Source organism: Rhinopithecus bieti, unplaced genomic scaffold (assembly GCF_001698545.2).
Source record: "Rhinopithecus bieti isolate Rb0 unplaced genomic scaffold, ASM169854v2 scaffold_19840, whole genome shotgun sequence".
Classification (NCBI taxonomy): Eukaryota; Metazoa; Chordata; class Mammalia; order Primates; family Cercopithecidae; genus Rhinopithecus; species Rhinopithecus bieti.
Window position 1 is genome coordinate 1,586,317 of NW_016809771.1, and position 21,747 is coordinate 1,608,063.

At 37.1% G+C, this 21,747-nt stretch overlaps 1 protein-coding gene across 1 annotated transcript in view; it reads left to right on the plus strand.

Annotated features, from left to right (window-relative positions):
- ENPEP (glutamyl aminopeptidase) overlaps window positions 1–21,747 on the plus strand; it is an 88,852-nt gene that overhangs the window by 53,536 nt on the left and 13,569 nt on the right. The window contains 6 exon segments of the mRNA XM_017890419.1: window positions 2,584–2,662; window position 2,906; window positions 14,117–14,253; window positions 14,384–14,439; window positions 20,393–20,543; window positions 21,570–21,643. Coding sequence (XP_017745908.1) covers window positions 2,584–2,662; window position 2,906; window positions 14,117–14,253; window positions 14,384–14,439; window positions 20,393–20,543; window positions 21,570–21,643 — 498 coding nt within the window.

The window sequence follows — 21,747 nt, forward strand, 5'->3', positions numbered from 1 at the left end:
AAAAAAAAAAAAAAAAAAAAAAAAAGAAATGAGCCAGTTTCACATCTCCATCCCAGGATGTCTCTCTCAGGAAAGCATACGTGCCTTTGATAGTCCACTCTGTGTAAACAGGCAGAGGGAATGGGAGTAAGTGTGTCACCTCGGTGCAAAGTCAGTTTCCTTAGAGAAAATTAGAGTGGCCATATTTCATACTGCTAGAACTTCTTACATGGTTAGATAGTGAACTATGTCTATAAAAATGAATTCTGATACTCCTGAATTTTAGCCAATATGAAGAAAACTCAATCATTTCATTTATGTAATTTCCATTTCTTCACGTTTTATACTCTCAAGTCTGTCATTTTACTCAGCTTAGATTACAGTAGATTATGTGATTCTAAAACTATAAAATTGTATAGCTTCAACTTTCTATCATTTCTATCTTATGATACTCTTAAAGACCTCAGAGCAGTATTTTTGTACATGACCTTAGAATATCTTCTGCCCTTTTGAGGCATGGTGTAGTCCCAGAGACCATGTTTTAGAGAGGACAGTCAAAATAGGAAATCTTAACTGTGGGTCTAGGTCATCCAGACACTGCCTGCTGTGTTGTTTCAGTCTGATTGGTATTGGGGAAAGAAGAGGAAGCATAAAATGTTAGTTTACATGGCAGCACCAATTCAGCAGAGCAGTGAAAGTGAGATATATAAGTAATATGTGGTGTTTCAGCAATGTTCTTTGTCGGTCTTCTGAGAAGCTGCAAGGGCTCTTAGTTTGATGTTCCTAGAAGCAGACCCTGAAATGATCGTGTGCATGAAAGTGACTTGTTAGGAAGTGTTTCCAGGAAAGATCAGTGGGGGAGCAGGCAGTGGATAGAGAAGGAAAGGAAGATAGAGAAGCAGGCAGTGGATAGAGAAGGAAAGGAAGCCCAGCAAAGGTGCTGTATGAAGCAGGTTCTGAAGAGGGTAACTTTGACTCAGTCCTGCAGGAAAGTCCTAGAGCCAGTGCAGATCATACTTCAGAGTGCTCCTGATGGATGGGGCAGGAAACATTCTCACACCTGTCAGTCATTGCTAAGGACCACATCCAGAAGGATGTAAATTCCCAGGAACTTTTAGCTTTCCTTGCTCAGGTAGCTGGAAGGCAGCCCTCTGTCAGAGAGACCCAGGTATTGATTGTTGGCAGAGGAAGCACACTGGCATCCAGGGTGTACAAAAATGACAAAGGGGGCTGGGCACAGTGGCTTATGCCTGTAATCCCAGCACTTTGGGAGGCCGAAGCAGGTGGATCACCTGAGGTCAGGAGTTTGAAACCAGCCTGGCCAACATAGTGAAACCCCATTTCTACTAAAAATGCAAAAAAAATTGGCTGGGTGTGGTGGCAGGTGCCTGTAATCCCAGCTACTTGGGAGGCTGAGGCAGGAGAATCACTTGAACCTGGTAGGCGGAGGTTGCAGTGAGCCGAGTCCGTTCCATTGCAACAAGAATAAAACTCCATCTCAAAAAAAAAAAAAAAAGAGAGAGAGAGAGAGAAAAGGGTCTAAGGACATAAGGGGGAAGCACCAACAGTGTCCACTATAAGGCCCAAGAAGCAATTTATGTGTTGGTTTTATGAAACGTATAGCCAAAAACATTCCACTGCAATAAAATGCTCCAAAGAAGCTGATTTAAAAAAAAAAAAAAAACAAGGGATTACTTCTTTCAGGTATATAGCAAAATATATTCTCCTTGAACGACATAAATTTTGTTATATCTTGAAAAGGTGAAATGTTAACCCTAATTCTCTGTTAGGAAATTTAATCTGTCAGATAAACCAACTTTGAGTTGAAACCTAAACCAGCCAATGGTACGTAGATTCACCTTCTCTCCAGATCTGCATTTTCTGATATGAGATGATATAAGAACAAACCATCCAAAAAAAATGAGATTTCAAGACAAAACTGTTAAGTATATATATCAAAATACAAAGTTAGCTCCCACATACCCACTCTGCAAGAAAATATTAAGTAGCTAAAGAGAAGCACTGAAAACTCCTGAAACGTGCTTACCTGATGATTCTTCCCTTGAGCACATCAGTTCTAGTTCTAAATAGGGGATATTTAGGGGAGAGTGTGAGAGGCTTTAGGGGATGATGGTGGTGGTAGAATTTCAGCATACTTTCTAAAATGTGTTATTTCCTTTACAGAGTTTACTATTTGTCTTCTAATTTCTAAAAATGTTTTGTGTTCCTTGATGGAAATGGTAGCATATTAGACTGTGTGCAAGTATGTGTGTGAATGTTCAATATTATAATAAGATGTGCTATATTTGTGCAAGTTATGCAATATCTTTATTCTAAAATGCCAAAACATTTTATTGAAATAATCTTTTTCATGCTTAGCTAATTTTTGATGCAATTTCTAAATTTTACAGATTTATAGAAATTGAAAACAGTTATACAGCTTATCTTCATCCCTAAAATGTTGTATTAGCTACATTAATTGTATAGTATGGACTAGATAATCACTTAACAGAAAATACACTTGTTACTGCTTTTAGTGATTTTACTCTTGAAATTTTATCTTTAGTAATAAAAGTTAAATTTTTCTTTTTTAAAAAATTTTAGTTATACATGGAACATTCCAGTTAAATGGACTGAAGATAATATAACAAGGAGTGTGTTATTTAATAGATCAGAAAAGAAGGTAAATATTATTAATTGATTTATTTCTTCTTTGAATTGATGTACCACATTAAACTAATATAAGTATAAAGATGCAACAATAAAGCTGGAACTTTGTAAACTTCAGCTGAATGATCTCTTAAATAATTTATTGATGATTCCAAATCATCATCTACAATGAGAACTGTTCTATCTTGAGATATTCTTTTCAATGATTTATCATGACTGACTGATTTATCATAAATACCCATATCCAAAGGAGAAGGGTCACATGCCCAGCCATTGGAAGATCAATGTGTGAGCTTCCTTCCTTCCTTCCTTCCTTCCTTCCTTCCTTTTTGTTTTTTCTTTTTATCAGATAAATAAGCCATTTAATTTCTTAAACTGTTATATGACAAGCCTGAGGATTTTCTTTTAATGCTCCCATTAAATTAGACCATTTTTTGGAAACATATTTGTGTTCTATCTGCATTGATTTATTTTTTCCTTACTTGAAAATGTTAGAGTTATATAAAACAAGTAGACCTTATCACAAAATTCCAGACTGATGGAAAAAATAATAGATAAGGCAAGCTTTAGCAGCAATCTCAGAAGAATCGTTCTTTTTATATTTTTCCATTGTACTTGTTTTGGTGTTTCAAAACTATTTCTTTTCTAAGACAAACCAGACTCATCTTGGCCTCATTTCATGAGGACTTGATTTCAGAATAGCATTTGGTATGGACTTTCTCCTGGGTCTTCTTGAGGATAAAAGTAGATCACTCATTCTTTATTTACATATGCCTCATTGTTCCTGTAAAATATTTTAAAATATTAATGAGGTATGATTTCTCCTGGCCAATACATTTTTACTGTTTCCAGTAGATTGCCTTTAAGAACAGCTTTACTGAGATATAATCCACATATCATAAAATTCACCCATTTGAAGTGTACAATCCAGTGGTTTTTAGTATATTCACAGATGTGTAATCATCACCACAGTTAGTTTTAGAAACCCCATACCCTTTAAGCTATCATGCCTGCAGCCTCCCATATGTCCAGCCCTAGGCAACCACTAATGTATTCTCTACCTCTACAGATTTGTCTCTTCTGGTCATTTCACATAAAGAAAAGTGTATATGCAGTATTTTGTGACTTTTCAATTAGCATAATGATTTCAAGGCTCATCCATGATATAGCATGTATCACTACTTCGTTCCTTTTTATTGCCAAATCATATCCCATCATACGGATATACCACCATTTGTTTATCTGTTTTTCAGTTGATAGATATTTGGATCATTTCCACCTTTTCTCTGTTATGAATAATGCTGCTATAAACATTTGTGTATAAGTTTTTCTGTGGATCCAGCGTGTTTTTTCCACTTTTGGGCCTTTTAAGAAAACGTTTATTGTTAACTGTTTTTGTAATTTTTTACTATTACTACAAACTACCAGCTTTGTCATTGTAGAGGTGAAACTCCTCCTGGAGCCCTTCTGCACAGGGATCGCTATTACAGCAAACCGTTCTCTTGCTTATTTATGTTAATAATTATTGTAATATCGTGGTCAAAAAAATTTCTAAATTTTTCCAGAATTCCCAGATCAATGCCACTTTGTCTTCATATTTTATGCTGTGTTTGAGTGCCAGGCTCTATCTTTGTGGTCTTCTAACCATTTTCTATTCATAAGGACATTTGCCGAAGGAAAAGGGAGAAGACAGGAAAAAAAAAAAAAGAAGACATTTTTAACAATGCGTAACAGCACTGACAAAAGGCATAATAAGAAGGTTAGAATTCCACTGGAAGGTTTTCAGTGGATTTGGTTTAACTATTACTAGATATTTTCCCCATTGGTCACCATAGTTAATTGAGGATTGGAAGAATATCACGGCAGCTGTTTGATTTACTGTGTACAAGTTTGAAAGCGTGAATAATTCATCTACCCTAGTCCAGTTCACCCAGCACTTCCATGGAATGAAGTTTCCATACAAGTGAATTTTCCAGATAACTAAAACTTACTCAAGTGCTTTGTAAAATGCATTTCAAGAGTTCACAATAGACATTGTTCTAATACGTGTTATGTACTTCTTAGAATATTTGGAATAATAAATTTCATCCTTAATTACTAAATTAATTCTTTCAAGCATGTATTGCTTACATGCCAAGAACAGAGAAACCATGGGTGTAGTGCTGGGGCAAAAAAAAAAAAAAAAAAAAAAAAAAAAGAGCAATCCTAACCCTTGCATAGGTGATTGTCTAGGGATGGGTTTGCAGGCAGATGTAATGCTGTGTCCTAAGTGCCTCTGTGGCAATGCAGATCACCAAAAGCACTCATAGAAGCATCAGCCCAGGTTTGGGGATTCAGGAAGCATTCCTAAAAAATGCTTAGAGTTCAGAGGCTAAAGACAGACTATAAATGGGTGATAGAATTGACTGAATGTAGAGGAGACGTGTGCTCTGGACAGAAGCATAACTGTGAAAGTGAAAGAGCAGGGAGTTCTCACACTCCTTCATATTCCTTTGTCAATACATTTCACACACTTTTTTGTTCTAACTATTGACCTATATAGGTCTCCCTTCCCCACAGAATATTCTTTGAGGAAATGGAGCTTGTTTGTTATTGTTGTTGTTCTGGATCTATAGCAGGCATCTAATAATTGTTTATCGAATACATGAATGAATAACAAATAAATGAAGAGGCTGATAGTCATCATGTCTGGTCACTGAGCCAGAAGGAAACTAGAGGTCTTTTTCTACTTCAAAGTGCCTGCTCCATTTTTAGGCTGTACAATAAGTTCCTGTTTCCTGTTTGAGGACATCTTCAGCTCTCAGCTTAGAGCACGGATGACGAACATGTCCTGAGTGTACTAAATGGGCAACCAGCTCATGTTACCAGTCCTACCTCCCTCCTCTTGGTTTCTTTGATGATTCATTAGTTAGAAATTCTTCAGGCAATAGTGGGACTCTCCCCAAGGTCTTTTATTTACATTTCTATTGTACGTGCTATTTTAGGCATTAAAACAACAACTAAACTCATAATTTCTAACAAAAGAAGAGAACCTCTATCACAAAACCTTTTCTGGCTACTCCAGTTACCCTGAATAATCTCTCCTGTCATCATCTCTTGTCATAAAATATAGTATATTTTATCCTGTCAGTTTCATCCATCCTTATTCCTAGTATTATTACTTTATATCTTAAACAAAATCATTTATTAAGCTTCATATGCTCTCTCTTTTCTCTCTTTCTTTCTTTCTTTCTTTCTTTCTTTCTTTCTTTCTTTCTTTCTTTCCTTCCTTCCTTTCCCTTCCTTCCTTCCTTCCTTCCTTCCTTCCTTCCTTCCTTTCTTTTTCTTTCTTTCTTTTCTTCTCTCTCTCTCTTTCTTTCCTTTCTTCTCTCATTTTTTGACAGAGTTTTGCACTTGTTGCCCAGGCTGGAGTGCAGTGGTACGATCTCAGCTCACTGCAACCTCTGCCCCCTGGGTTCAAGTGATTCTCCTGCCTCAACCTCCCATGTAAGTGGGATTACAGGTGCCCACCACCACGGCCGGCTAATTTTTTGTATTTTTAGTAAAGATGGGGTTTCACAGTTTTGGCCAGGCTGGTCTTGAACTCCAGACCTCAGGTGATCCATCTGCCTCAGTCTCCCAAAGTGCTGGGATTATAGGCATGAGCCACCGCACCTGGCCTCTCTCTTTTTTTTCTCAACTAAATTATAAGCTTCTTGATGACACAAACTACACATATTTCTTGTCTCCTGTCCACCCTATTATCAACAAGATGCTATGTACATTCTAAGAGTTCAGAAAGTCCTAGTTTAATGAAGGGTTGTTTGCCCCAGACAGTTGTACTTTTAGAGGTTAACTGCATGTATTTTAGTTATGTCTCTGTCTTTTAGTGTCAGCTGCTATTTTGGCTATTGTCAATGCATCTACATTTAGTAGCCTACCACCTTTTTGTATTTAATTTACTGCTTTCTAACATTTAGAAGGATTGAAGGTTGTTATATCGTATCAGGTAACCAATCTTGCTAAAACATAGTATTTTAAAAGAGACATTTCTAAGTGCATAGGATCTGGGCGAGGTCTAAGGTCTAGCAGGTGGTGTAGACTCTGTAATAGCTGTTTTCACGACTCTTACTTCCAGATTTGAGGGTGTCCCCTGGATGGTTTGGACTATCCAGACTGTCCAGTTTCTATGATAGAAATAGATTTACTAAACATCTATGACAGTTATATATAAATATTTAATACCAAAATAATTATGGGCATATATTTTTGTATTTGATGACAAAGAGGGAAGCACTTTCTTCATTTTTTCAAGCTAAGCCTCATAGAATGTGCAAGCTTTGATTGGATGATTATGGGTTCGGTTTTGCTGGTTTAGAAACTCAATTTGTCAGTTCAGCCGTGGTCAACCAAGTCTTGGAAGATTTACTCATCTGAACCAAACATACAAGAGATTAAGAATGCTAATTTGTTAATTTACACAGTTAAAATATATTTGTTAGTGAATCCAAATACTCATGTCTCATACCTAATTAGGTATCTCTTTCCCGGAAGAAAGTTACTAAGTAAGAATTAAGGGGCCAAGTGCGGTGGCTCACCCCTGTAATCCCAACACTTTGTGAGGTCAAGGCAGGTGGATCACCTGAGGTCGGGAGTTCAAGACCAGCCTGACCATGGAGAAACACGGTCTCTACTAAAAAAATACAAAATTAGCCAAGCATGGCGACACATGCCTGTAATCCCAGCTACTCGCAAGGCGGAGGCAGGAGAATGGCTTGAACCTGGGAGGCAGAGGTTGCAGTGAGCTGAGATTGTGCCATTGCACTCCAGCCTGGGCAACAAGAGCAAAACTCTGTCTCAAAAAAAAAAAAAAAAAAAAAAAAAAAGAATTAAGGGAGAGTTAAGGTAGATTAATTATTTTACAGAGGTCTTTAAATTGTGATAGTGTGATATATTGCATTAGACAGGTGAGTCTAATTATTGCACTTTAGAGACAATCAGTAGTGGCTTGGTGCAATAAAAGTTTCTTGTTCATGCAACAGTCTAAATGAGATATTCCGGACTGTCATCTCTTCTAGGTGGCTCTCCACCAAATAATGACTTGAAAATCCTGTCTTCTTCTTTCTTATGGCTTTACCATCCCCTGCATCTGGAAATCCCTCACTGAATCTTTTGCATCTAGCCCAAAGACAGGGGAAGATAATGAAGGAATCAGGCCTCGAAGTGCATCTGTTACTTCTGCCCACATTTTATAGCCAGTTCTCAATCATGTCCTGCAAGGAAGGCTAACAGAGTCCAGCTCTGTACCCAGGAAGAAAAGGGAACTGTGTGGTAAACAACTAACAGGCTTCTGTCACATACACTGTTTTCTGTAAGCCCAGACTTGTCAAATAGCCTGAAACACATGTTCCAACTCAATTTGGCACCTGTTTCCCTGTGCACATTGGAGACACGTTGACAGATCTTCACTACCCACCTCTCCTTTGCAGTTATTTTTTTTTCAACTACCAAAATTACTGCTAATTGTAATCTTTCCTCATGGTAATTGACTTGCATTTTTCCAGTTTCCTATTCCTTGCATATTACATATTAAAGCCACAGGCATAGCTGAGAGATACTGCAGTTTTTGGTGCCAAGCCACTGCAATAAAGCAAATATCACAATTAAGTGAGTTACACAAGTGTTTTGGTTTCCCAGTGCATATACAAGTTATGTTTACACTATACTGCAGTCTACTAAGTATGCAATTGCCTTATGTGTAAAAAAGTATATATGTTAACTAAAGTAATTTATTCCTAAAAATGCTAACAATCATCTGAGCCTTCAGCCAGTTGTAATCTTTTTTACTGATAGAGGGTCTTGCCTCAGTGTTGATGGCTGCTTGCTAATTAGGGTGGTGATTGCTAACGACTTGGGTGGCTGTGGCAATTTCTTAAAATAAGACAACACTGAAGTTTGCTGCATTAATTGACCCTTCCTTTCACAAAAGGTTCCTTTGAAGCATGTGATGCTGTTTAATAGAATTTTACGCACAGTAGAACTTCTCCCAAACCCTCGTGCTGCTTTCTCAATTAAGTTTATGGAATATTTTTAATCCTTTGTTGTCAGTTCAAGATGCTCATGGCATCTTCACTAGGAGTAGATTCCATTTCAAGAAACCGCTTTTTTTGCTCACCCCAGAGAAGCAACTCCTCACCTATTCAAGTTTTATCATGAGATAGCAGCAATTCAGAGACATCTTCAGGGTTCACTTCTAATTCTAGCTCTCTTGCTATTTTCACCACATCTGCAGTTATGTCCTCCATATAGGTCTTGAACACCTCAAAGTCATTCATGACGGTTGCAATCAACTTCTTCCAAACTTCTGTTAATGTTGATATTTTGACCTCCTTTTATGAATCATGAATGTTCTTAATGGCTTCTAGAATGGTGAATGCTTTCCAGAAGGTTTCTAATGTACCTTGTCCAGATCCATCAAAGGAATCACTATCTATGGTAGCTATTGCCTTACAAAATGTATTTCTTAAATAACAAGACTTGAAAGTCAAAGTCACTCCTTGATCCGTGGGCTTCAGAATAGATATTGTGTTAGCAGCTGTGAAAACATTAATCTGCTTATACATTTCCATAAGAGCTCATGGAGGACCAGGCACATTGTCAATAAGCAGTACTATTTTGAAAGGAAACTTTTTTGGTGAGCAGTAGGTCTCAACAATGGGCATAAAATATTCAGTAACCCATTCTATTAACAGATGTGCTGTCATCTGGCCTTTGTTGTTCCATTTATAGAGCGCATGCAGAGGAGATTTAGCATGATTCTTAAGGGCCTTAAGATTTTTGGAATGGTAAATGAGTATTGGCTTTAATTTAAAGTTGCCAGCTGCATCCACCCCTAATGAGAGAGTCAACCTGTCCTTTGAAGCTTTAAAGCCAGGCATTGACTTCTCTCTAACTGTGAAAGTCCTTAATGACATCTTCTTCTAATATAAAGCTATTTCATCTACACTGAAAATGTTTTTTAGTGTAGCTGCATTCAAAATGATCTTAGTTAGATCTTCTTATTAACTTGCTTTAACTTCTATATCAGCACTTGCTGCTTCACCTTGAACTTTTACGTTTGGAGAAAACTTCTTTCCTTAAACCTCAAGAACCAACCTTTGCTAGCTTCCAACTTTTCTGCTGTAGCTTCCTCACCTCTCTCAGGCTTCATAGAATTGAAGAGAGTTAGGGCATTTCTCTGAATTAGGCTTTGGATTAAGGGAATGTTGTAGTTAGTTTGACCATCTATCCGGAGAGCTAGAACTTTCTCCATATCAGCAATACAGATGTTTCTCTTTCTTATCATTCATGTGCTCACTGGAGTAGCACTTTTAATTTCCTTCAAGGAGTTTTTCTTTATGTTTAGAACTTGGCTAACTGTGTGGAACAAGAGGCCTGGCTTTCAGCCTGTCTCAGCTTTTGACATACTTACCTCACTAAGCTTAATCATTTCTATATTTTAATTTAAAGTGAGAGATGTTTAACTCTTACTTTCATCTGAACACTTGGGACCATTGAAGGGTTATTGACTGGCCTAATATTGACATGGTTGTGTCTAAAAGAATAGGGAGGCCCAAGCGCGGGGAGGAGAGAGAGAAAAAGAGAAAGAGAAAGAGAGACAGGGGAATGGTCAGCTGGCGGAGCAGTCAGAACACACACAACACTTACCGATTAAGTTCTCACCTTATGTGGGTGTGGTTCATGGCTCCCCAAAACAATTACAATAGTAACATCAAAAATCTCTGATCACAGATCATCCTAACAGATATTATAATAATGAAAATTTTGAAATATTGCAAGAATTATCAAAATGTAACCTAGAGACATGAAGTGAGCACACGATGTTGGGAAAATGGCACTGATAGACTGGCTTTGCTACAAACCTTCAATTTGTAAAAAATGCAGTATCTGCAAAGTGCAATAAAGTGACTTCTGTCTAGGGCAATAAAGTAAGGTATGCTTGTATACTTTTCTTTGCAGGCAGATTCTCTAGGCCACTTGCTGAGATTTAGAATAGACCCTGTAATTATTACTAAAACAATCACTAATACTTTCTTGAATGGGTAATTTGTTGAAAGCATTACCACAAATGGATAACCGATCCATTTTATTATGGATCATGTTAGCTTTAGTTTCAGAAATTAAAGTTTTCTTCTATGACCCCAAAGTCTAATAATGCATTCTACTTGACACTTTTAGGTCTTCAAGTATATTTTGCATGTCATTAGTTAAAAAGTACTACTCGTATCTTTCAGTTGTTTTTTGTTTTTTTAAGTAAATTGAGATGGGGGTCTTGCTATGTTGACCAGGCTGGTCTCAAACTGGTCTCAAGCAGTCCTCCTATCTTGGCCTCCCAAAGTACTGGGATTACAGGTGTGAGTCACTGTGCCCAGTCTCAGTTGTTTTACTATCAAGTGATACACAAAATTTAATAAGAGGTAAACTCTGTAATTTTACATTGAAAAATAATTCACTTAAAGGATTAGTGCAACACAGCATTTATATCACCTAAGAAAATGTTTTTTTTCTCTAGGAATCTCAGGCTATCATAAACTGTCTACTTGTCTAAAATTTGTTACAATTATTTATAACAGATAGTAACATTAAAGAACTGTTACCTGTGCTCTGTTACTGAAATCTATCAGGATTGAAATTAAAGAGGCTCTGGATGAAATTTTGAAAAGGTAATGATCACTTTTCTCTATCATCTAGGCAAATAATGAAAGAAAAAAGTAAGAATTTTCTAGAAAGAGCTCCTACTCAGAAATAATTCATTCAATACTTTTTGGCATAGATAGAACTATTAAGAAACAGAATAAAACAATTTTTAAGTTGATACAGCATTATATATCCATTAAGCTTAGATTTCCAAATATATAAAATGAAATTGCAAGGTGTTTAAAATATAATTTCAAATGAAAAAGGATTACTAATAATAAAAAGCGTAGGGTCCCATTATGTTTGTTGTGTGTTTGTGCGTGGGTGCATATAGAAGATACACACACACATACAACAGGTAAAAACATGTTAACTGTGGTGGGTAATTTTTATATTCTTCTTTATACTTTTTTTGCATTTTCCAAGTGCTCCATAAAGAATACATACTGTTGTTATAATCAGAAAAAAAATAGTAAATGGAGTAACAGAAGGAAACATACAGTATATTAGTCCTGTATTTTAATCTTACTAGAGTATTTTAGTTCTACTCATTATGTAACTAAACAACTGAACAGTATTTTGCTGTTGACAAGTGTTCCAAAAGTAGCATGAACTTGGAAAGTCCTTAACTACTGACTTCCTGGATCTCAGCTTCCTCATCTATAAAGTGAGAAAAATCACAGTAACTCTAGACAGGCTTAACTAGGTACATATAAAGCACACTAAAATATGGCAGTATTTAGATGGATTGCCAGGAACTTCTCAATGTTATTTATATTTGCTTCGCTATTTATAGAACTGGCAGCATATCCCCTTTCATTATAACGGGGATAGCTACCATCTGTTGGATACGTAACACATAACTATGTGACCAACACTTCACCTATGTTATCTTATTTAATCTTCACAACAGCCCTGTGAGGGATTTTTCTCCCTGTCTTCCTTGGGGTGAACTGGGACACAGAGGGGTCAAGTGATCAGGCCAAGGTCACACAGCTAGTAAGTCACAGAGCAAGGATTTTATCCTAGGTCTGTCAGACTCAAAAGTTCACGCTCTTTCTCCTGTAACATATGGCTTTATGCTTAGCAAGCAACTCTCCTTCTGATACAAACATTCAAAGTGTACAGATGCCAAAAGATTAGCTTCCTTTCAACAACTTGTCCATGGGAGGATGACGAAGAAAGAGAAATTCTACATGAGTGAGGTAAGGGTTTATAATCTATCAAATACCTACTCCAAAAGTTCCTAAAGAAACTTATTGTCTTGTTGGAGAGCTTATTCATATATTATGAAAAACTACCATGTCCTGGATATCTTCCAGACCTTGCAAACACTTCCAAAATTTAAATCATATTTCCTCCCAAACTGACTCACCTTCCTCTATTCTCTACTGGCAAAACCATTATTCATCCAGTTGTACAATCCATTTTCCCCTCCTCCGACTGTCCACATCAAGTCAGAAAAAGGATTTCATTGATTTTACCTGTGATATGTCTCTTGAATAAATCAACTTCTTTCTAGTTTCATCATCTCCACATTAGTGTAAGCCCTCATCCTCTATTGTCCTACATGACTACAGTGGACTCTAAATTAGTCTTCTTGTCTCTAGAATCGCCTCCAAAATATCTCCCATACCACTATTGAAATTAGCTTTCCAGAAAATAGCCTTGAGCATGCTACTTTTCTGCTTAAAACTCTTTTCTCTTCTCATAAGATGGATTCTTAACATGGCATGTGACTCTTCATACTGGAGGCCTGACTTTTATTTCCGGCATCACCTCCTATTTTCCAATATCACAACCTACATTGTTGGTACCTTAAAATATTTGAAACTTCTCAACTCTACTGTGTTCCTATAGCATTATTTAAATTGTATATTGTCCATGTAAACAAAAGAGTGTATGATGTATGAATTGAAAAGTATAGGAGTAATGCTAACAAACATGGTTATATCAAAGCATAGCTATTATTTTAAGTACATATCTTTTACCTAAAACATAAGTCTCTGCTCCTTCAGCATTGGGCTTCTAAAATCTATACAACAGAGCCTGACATATAATGGATATTGTTTTAGAAAGAATGCTAATTTGATGAATCGGTTGATGGAAAAGTATTGTTGTAACCAACTGAAATAGGCAGTAGACGGCTTTACAAAGATAGATAAATTGGAAAGACAGGTATGAAGTCGATTACAAAATCAAGAGTGTTTCATTCAGATCTCAATTCTATTGCAGGTCTTCTTGATACAGTAACATTTTTAAAGTGTTGCTGATTATCAATGTATTATCCTGCTTAGCAATAGCCACTTCCATCAACTTCAATATTGATTTTAATAAACAAGGTATTATTTTGAGTGTTACATTTTTATCCCTTCCCCAGGCTGCCCCAGTGAATATTCTTTATATAATTAGTCCGTTATGATTAGGGATCTATGGTCTACCCCTGAAGGCATGGACTTCTCTGTCTTGAGGCATTGTTTTCTTATATTGATGGATTGACCAGCACAAAATTATTTTACCCATTTGGCAAACTTCTGCCAGTAAAAACTATCCATCACAAATTACAGTATAATTGTTTATATTACTTATTTCTTTTTTAGCTCTCTCATTATAGTGACATTCTAAAGTTAGGCAACTAAGTAAAAATTAGGCTTTGGGTTTTGGATCCAAATCAAACCAGCCTCCTTGAGCTAATATTTCTTTTATTTTCTTTTTGCCCTCTGGGTCTAATTTCCCTGTGTTTACAGTGCATGCAAACATGTTGCTCATTAGTGTTTATTTACTACCACAGGAATCACTTTGAACTCTTCTAATCCTAGTGGAAATGCTTTTCTCAAAATAAACCCAGATCATATTGGGTTTTATCGTGTAAATTATGAAGTAGCAACTTGGGACTTGATAGCTGCAGAGCTCTCCTTGAACCACAAGGTAAGAGACAGCAATGGTTGGAAACTGTTTTATTTTTGTTCTAAGAACAGCATCTTAATGATATTAATTTTTTTCAACATGCTTTGCCTTAAGAATTGTGTTTTTTGTCTCTCTTTCTCCCTCTTCCCAGACATTTTCTTCAGCAGATCGTGCAAGTCTTATTGATGATGCTTTTGCCTTGGCAAGGTGCGTTTCAGAATGAGACTAAATTACCTAAAATACTGTGGGTTTTGTCATAAATCTTTTAAAAATGAATTAAACATTGCAGTATTAATCAATTTTAGCTTAAAATATCCAAAGCCACTATTTAAAACATTATTGTTTTCCTTAACTCTCTTTTCAAAAGTTCACATGAGCCTAATAGTCAAAATACTGACATTAGCCCTTACGGTATACACAAAAACTTACCTAACCTATTGACTTTGAGTATGGTTTGTCTGTATCAGGATCCTTGAGCTAATTAGGAGTGACATTTGCAAATGATCGAAAGTGTACCTTCATAATTTGATTTAATAAAAAGACAAACGGCCGGACGCAGTGGCTCAAGCCTGTAATCCCAGCACTTTGGGAGGCCAAGACGGGTGGATCACGAGGTCAGGAGATCGAGACCATCCTGACTAACACGGTGAAACCCCGTCTCTACTAAAAAATACAAAAAACTAGCCGGGCGAGGTGGCGGGCGCCTGTAGTCCCAGCTACTCGGGAGGCTGAGGCAGGAGAATGGCGTAAACCCGGGAGGCGGAGCTTGCAGTGAGCTGGGATCCGGCCACTGCACTCCAGCCTGGGCGGCAGAGCGAGACTCCGTCTCAAAAAAATAAAAAAAATAAAAAAAATAAAAAGACAAACAACGTGTTTTGTTAATTCAGTTCTGTGAGCCCAAGCCCCGTGTAAGATTTTATGGTTGGAATTGTCAAATCTTATTCAGGTCACTGGGGTAAGAAGAATGAGCTATGGTGCTTTAGAATTGATCAGAATTAGGGGACAATTTGGAAAATTTGACTCTTTTTCTCATAGTCTGAAGGTAATCTGCTCTTTAGAAAAAGTGTAGATTGGGAGGACTTGGAATCAACCCAAATGTCCATCTGTGACAGACTGGATTAAGAAAATGTGGCACATATACACCATGGAATACTATGCAGCCATAAAAAAGGATGAGTTTGCATCCTTTGTAGGGACATGGATGCAGCTGGAAACCATCATTCTTAGCAAACTATCACAAGAACAGAAAACCAAACACCGCATGTTCTCACTCATAGGTGGGAACTGAACAATGAGATCACTTGGACTCGGGAAGGGGAACATCACACAATGGGGCCTATCATGGGGAGGGGGGAGGGGGGAGGGATTGCATTGGGAGTTATACATGATATAAATGATGAATTGATGGGTGCTGACGAGTTGATGGGTGCAGCACACCAACATGGCACAAGGATACATATGTAACAAACCTGCATGTTATGCACATGTACCCTAGAACTTAAAGTATAATAAAAAAAAAAAAAGAAAGAAAAAGTGTAGATTGGGGGAACTAAGTAGTATCCATGGTACCTCTAATTTTTTTTTTTAATTCATATAGTCTAACACCAGTAATTTAACAAGCATTTATTGAGTTCCTGGCACTTTGCAGAAGCTGGGGACACAGCCAGTTTTATTTCTCTGGCTTTGCAGTGACCTCATTCTAGATATAAGCAATGTACTAAGAATGAGGAGCCACTTCCCTCAGTAACCTCCCATGGCCTCTTTCTCTGGATTGGGTATCCTTCTTAAGGGACCCTATATTTCCTCATAATACTTTACTGTTATTGTTTAATAATTGTGCATTTCACCCATCAAACTGAAGGTTCATGAGGGTAGGCACCCAAACCCAGCTCCTGACTGTATGTGGCCAATAATAGTTGAAAATAAATACTGACTAAATAGAGAGCTGGAAGAATAGTATAGTAGTACTAAAGGCATGGGGAAACTATTTTACATAGAGATCCTAGATAGTATATTGAAAGTCAGAAAACCTTGACATGTTTCAGGGAAGGAATTATGGGGTTTGAAAACAGGCTCTTGAACCCCATTAAAATCCTGGTTCCATATAGCCTTAAGTGAGTCTCTTAACCTCTCTCTGGCTCAATTTTCTTATCACCAAAGTAGAGATGACCTTATAAAACTTCTGTGAGGAATAAATGAGATAATGGACATAAAACACTTAAAAGATTGTCTGGCATGTAGAAACTCAGTACATTGTATTACATGACCAAAATGCATCCACCATTAATTAGTAGTGAAGATGCATTTAGAAAAGCTCTTCTGAATTTGTAATCTATACTCATTTTGTAGCTAATAGACAATATGATGTTCTAGTGAATCTCCAAGTTTAACCTCCTGGATATGTAATAGATTATTTTCACTATGTTACAGTATACCACTCACTCATTTAATAAATAAACATTGAGGGCCTATTATGTGCCAGGCACTATGTAGAATAGAATCTGGGAAATTAAATGATGAAATAAGATTATCAATAAGTATTTTAAAACAGAATCATTTAGTTACTATTTTTAAATTGTCCTGTTCCAAAGCTCAGCTTCTTCACTGTTAGAAATTACAAAGAACTGTACTATCTCTACAGTTTAATTTGCATCACAATGTGGGAGGTCCTTTCTATTACAAGATGAAGTGAAAGCCTCTTGAACAGCTCTCTCTGAGGAACTGAGTATGAAGCAAATAACTTACACTACTGAAATATTTCCTCACGTTTGCTCAGCTCCTTGGCCACAGCCCCATAAAATTGTGAAGAGCTGTGGAGAGGAAGAAAATGAAACAAATTTGAAATTCAAAACATATGTAGGATCACACAAGAGAGCTAGAAAATACCTGCACTATCACCTGGCTCAGTGATGTTCTGCAGCACATGAGGAAAATGGGACTCGGAGAGAAACAGATTCAACCGGCATTGGTTAGAGCCAAGAGGACAGCTTCAAAGACTACTTAAGCTAAGACCACCATGAAACTTTGGTGGAGGGGGTGGAAGAGAGAAGAAATGTGTAGTTAAATAGGTGAGCAACTGTGGCAGGATTAGAATTTACACAAGTCTACTGAGGTATTCAAAGGAAGGTAGTAACCACTATATTTAATAATCAGAACTAAATGATACATCTGAAAATAAATGTATTTTTCATTCCCCTGTCTCTTCCCACTTGATCTGAAGAGGTAGTACTCTTACTGCCCTGACTGGACATATGGCTCTTTTGGTCAAGGAAAGAAATTTACCCATCACCACTAGTTCATCCAAACCCTCTCAATTCCATAATTTGCTCAGTCAAGTAAAATCATCAAAGCTTTCTACTTCATTTAAAGCTTCTCCCTGCTCCCACCTTAGGCCAGGTTCAGGCCAGTCACCTACAATGAGAATGGGGTGATTGATTTCCTCTTTGTTTCTCTGCTTGAAACTTCTGTGTCTCCCCAGTCACTGTGCTGCCTCTGGTTTCTCCAAAGTTAAGACAAAGAGAACAGGGAGGGAGAGTAGGTGAGAGGGAGAAAAATCCTGATATGCTGCCTACTTTTGGTCCTCTCTGAACTTTGTTGATGTTTAATGCTGATTCTTTTCCCTTGTGTTGTGTTTTATGGGATTTTGTCACCCATATTTATTCCATTGAGAAGGGTCTTTCTTCTGCAGTTTCCTTCAGGTGGGCAGGTGGAAACGTCTGACCCATTTCCGATCCATAGGAAGTTGTCATGTATGCTTTGCCCTGACAATATGTGGAAGACAGGCCACCCCATGCAGTCCCACCTCTTCACTCTGAAGCCAGAGCAGCAGCCAAATAGCCTCTTGTCTTTTAGGTTTCTCAGGGTTTCAGACACCAAACCACTGTGCCTCCAAGTTCCAGGAGACACAGGTAAACCTCTTCGAGCAGTTCCACTGAAACCTCTCTCCTGAGGCTTAATTAGACAGAAAAACATCTGGTCCCCTAGCCCTTGGAGGGGAGAGCATTTAGAGTGTACTCAGTATACCGACAGCACTCTTTGAAAGGCCGCCACTAAAATGTTTCTCCTTAGTTTCTTCAACCTTGTTTATAAGCTGGTGTTGGGCTATCAGCAAAGAGTCACACAGTCCTGTTCTTGACCATGTTAGTTCTGCTTTGGGGTCCTGCTTCTTTCTTTGGAGCATAGGCCAAGAGACTTAGTCTTGGGGCCTTGCCAAAACAGACACAGAAATAATTCTTCCCCCGACCCCATCCCCTGCTTGTTACAATAGTTTTTTGTTTTGTTTTGTTTTGTTTTATCTTTGCAATTACTTGATATTGTCGTCTTCAGCCCACTTCTTGCTACAGCCTGGAGAGGGTGGGTAATAACATAAGGGAAAGCAGAGCCTGCTGTCTGGTAAGCCTGTGAGTGGGGCAGGAGTCATTAGGTAAGGGAAGAATGGCAAAGGGAACCGCTGAAAGGACCACCTAGGCTAATGATATAAGCAGAATTTTAGCCAGGTTTCAAGGACCACTGGCTCCAAGGATATCCAAGGTAACAGCCACATTAGCAAATAAGAACCAGCAGGTGAACATCAGTCAAGCCAAGATCGTGGACTTAGATACAAACATTTTTGTAAGTGTTTGCAGAGATAGCCAGAGAACAACACAGAACTCTAAAAGCAACTTTTCCCGTCCTCTCATGGACTTCCCTTAAAGGAAGTGAGAAGATGGGGAATGGGAAGAGAATCCAAAGGTGATTTAGTTAATTACAAAATGACTGTTTTAAGCCAGAAATCTGAATTTAATTGGCAAGTTCAGTTGAGTGACTAGACAGCTGGGAATTTTTTATGCCCTTCACACCACCTGAAAAACTTGCCGGAGGACCCAAGCACATGGGGTCAGTTTTACTCACCCAGGCACCTCTCTCAACCATTTTTATTGTCCCTCTAGAGAGTCATGTTTGACAAGACACTATACTTCACTACTTAACTCAGGCTTCTCTAAGAAGGACTGTGCAGTCTTTCCAAATTACACTCAGGAAAACAAAAAACAAACCTTCTGCTATAAGAGTCCCCCAACCTTCCTAGGTGCCTTAGCCCAATATAGAAGAGCAAGAATGCTCTCATAGGACCTTTGTCCTCTTCTCCATTTTATTTGGTGGAAATTTTAAGCTGTAACTTCCAACCTCTCTACACTATAAGATATAGTAAACTTCTATAATTTAAGTTCCCCAGGCTGGATTCTCATTATATAAACAGAATATTTTTGAACAAAGAAAAGTCTCAACCAAGTCTGGCCTTCAGAATTGCTCTTTGCCTATGGACTTAAATGGAGTTTGAGACCCAAAGTTGAGTAAGAATGCCAGCAGTCTTGAGTTGAGTTCCCTAGAAGCAGGGTCAGAAATAGAGGTTCTTGCTACCAGTAGTTTCTGAGGAGAGTAATTTCATGCACGACGGGGTTAAAAAAAAAAAAAAAAAAAAAAAAAAAAAAAAAAAAAAAAAAACAGGACAGCGGAAGGTGGGGAAGCGAGCTGATTTCAAAAAGGTTCAAAAATTCTTTTGAAAGGGAAAAGAAAGTGATTCTTTACCTTTGAAATGTCAATGTATCTTTCAAAATTTTCTAGGAAGGGAAAAAAATGGCCCTTTGGTTTTAATGAGTATTACTGGGAAATGGATAGAAAGAAGGATGTTAATAAAGGAAATAAAAGTTCAATTTGAATGTTTTAAGCATTCAGGGATTCATGAATACGTTAGTTATGCTTTCTGTCTTCATAAGCCAAATGTAAATAATTCACCAAATACATTTATATGTGCATTTATATGCTTCATTATATCTGCTTGGGGAACCTAGAAGTTTAAAAGTTTCGTATTTATGAATATTACTGTACAGCCAAATGGCCTTTTGTTTTATTGAAATTTTGCTTCTTGTGCTTTTTCAAATTACATTTTAATGCCTTTCTTCCTCGTATTGAATGTATGAAAGCACTACTATATAATTTTGGACAAAACTTTTTGATTGGGCTTCAACCAATAAATGCAATTACTTGATTGTTGAATGGAAGAATCCTCATTAACATGGAATGCTTTGATCGCCAAAACTTTCAGTTAAATGGAAACTAAAGTCTGTGATTTTAATTAACTGTGCGGTTTTGTTTTGTTTTGTTTTGTTTTTGTCTTTCTCAGAGCTCAACTTCTAGATTATAAGGTGGCTTTGAACTTGACCATGTATCTCAAAAAGGAAGAGAATTTTTTACCATGGCAGAGAGTCATTTCAGCTGTAACCTACATCATTAGCATGTTTGAAGATGATAAAGAGCTATATCCTATGATTGAGGTGATGTTAATGCTATGGTATCTTACCAAAGTAAATGTTTAGCCATTAGTAGAATAGGATGCTTTCTGAGAGAAGGAGCTCCTGGGGACATAAACCATGTTTGCTTGCCAGGTGGAATCAAAAGAAAGTGCAATGACTTGACTAATCAAAGCAAAGCTATGCCGTCTATTCTTTTTCAGTTTGAAGTACATCAGAATTTGTGGTTCTGCATACATACCACTTAGGTGCATTTTAGTGTTAGAAGGAATACAATAATTAATATTTTACTTAAAATATACAACATTTTAAACAATAAATACTAATTAGATCTTTTTAAAAATGGACTTTATGTTATAATGAATTCTTCTTCTTAAATATAATATTATATCTTCTTATTCTTACTGCTGATATTTCCACATTGAGATTTTATTATAAGTAGTCATTCTAAATACTGTTTCTTTGCTTTATGATTTCTGTAGCACGTAAGTAGGACACTTGTATTTTTGAACAAATTCTGGATTCAAATCTCTAGCTCTTCTATTTACAAAATGAAAGATCTTGAACAAATGATTTAACATTTGTGAGTCTGAATTTCCTTTGTACGTTAGGAATGCCAGCACTTGCCTGCCTATGGTAATGGTATAGTGAGGATCAAATAATATGAAAGTGTTTTGTAAAACCTAAAGCAATATACAAATATCAGTTATTTTTATTTTTTCATATATGCTTAAACAATCTTCTTAGTGCAGAAAGTATGTTGAGTGTTTTCCTATTTATTACATATGTTAACTAAGAACTAGGGGTTAAAAGGCCTTGCCCAAACTTGTATAAAACATTACAGGAAGGTCCAGGATGGTTTATATTTTCGGGATTGAGGCAAAATTGCAATGTGATAAAAACTAAATACATTGTTATTTTAAGGACAAGCGCTAAGTCCTCTGAACTAGTAGGAAAACCGATTATAACAGGGGCTGCTGAGTATAATAATTGGGATACTACTGATACGTAGTAAATTATTACTTATTGTACCTAATGCTTTTATTTCAGGAATACTTCCAAGGTCAAGTGAAGCCTATTGCAGATTATCTGGGATGGAATGATGCTGGAGACCATGTCACAAAGTTATTTCTCACTTTTTAACAACTAAAATTCATTTAACATTTGTTTTTTGTTTTAAGACTTGTTGAAAAGTGCTTAAGGCCATGGATTTGTGTTTGTTTGTTTT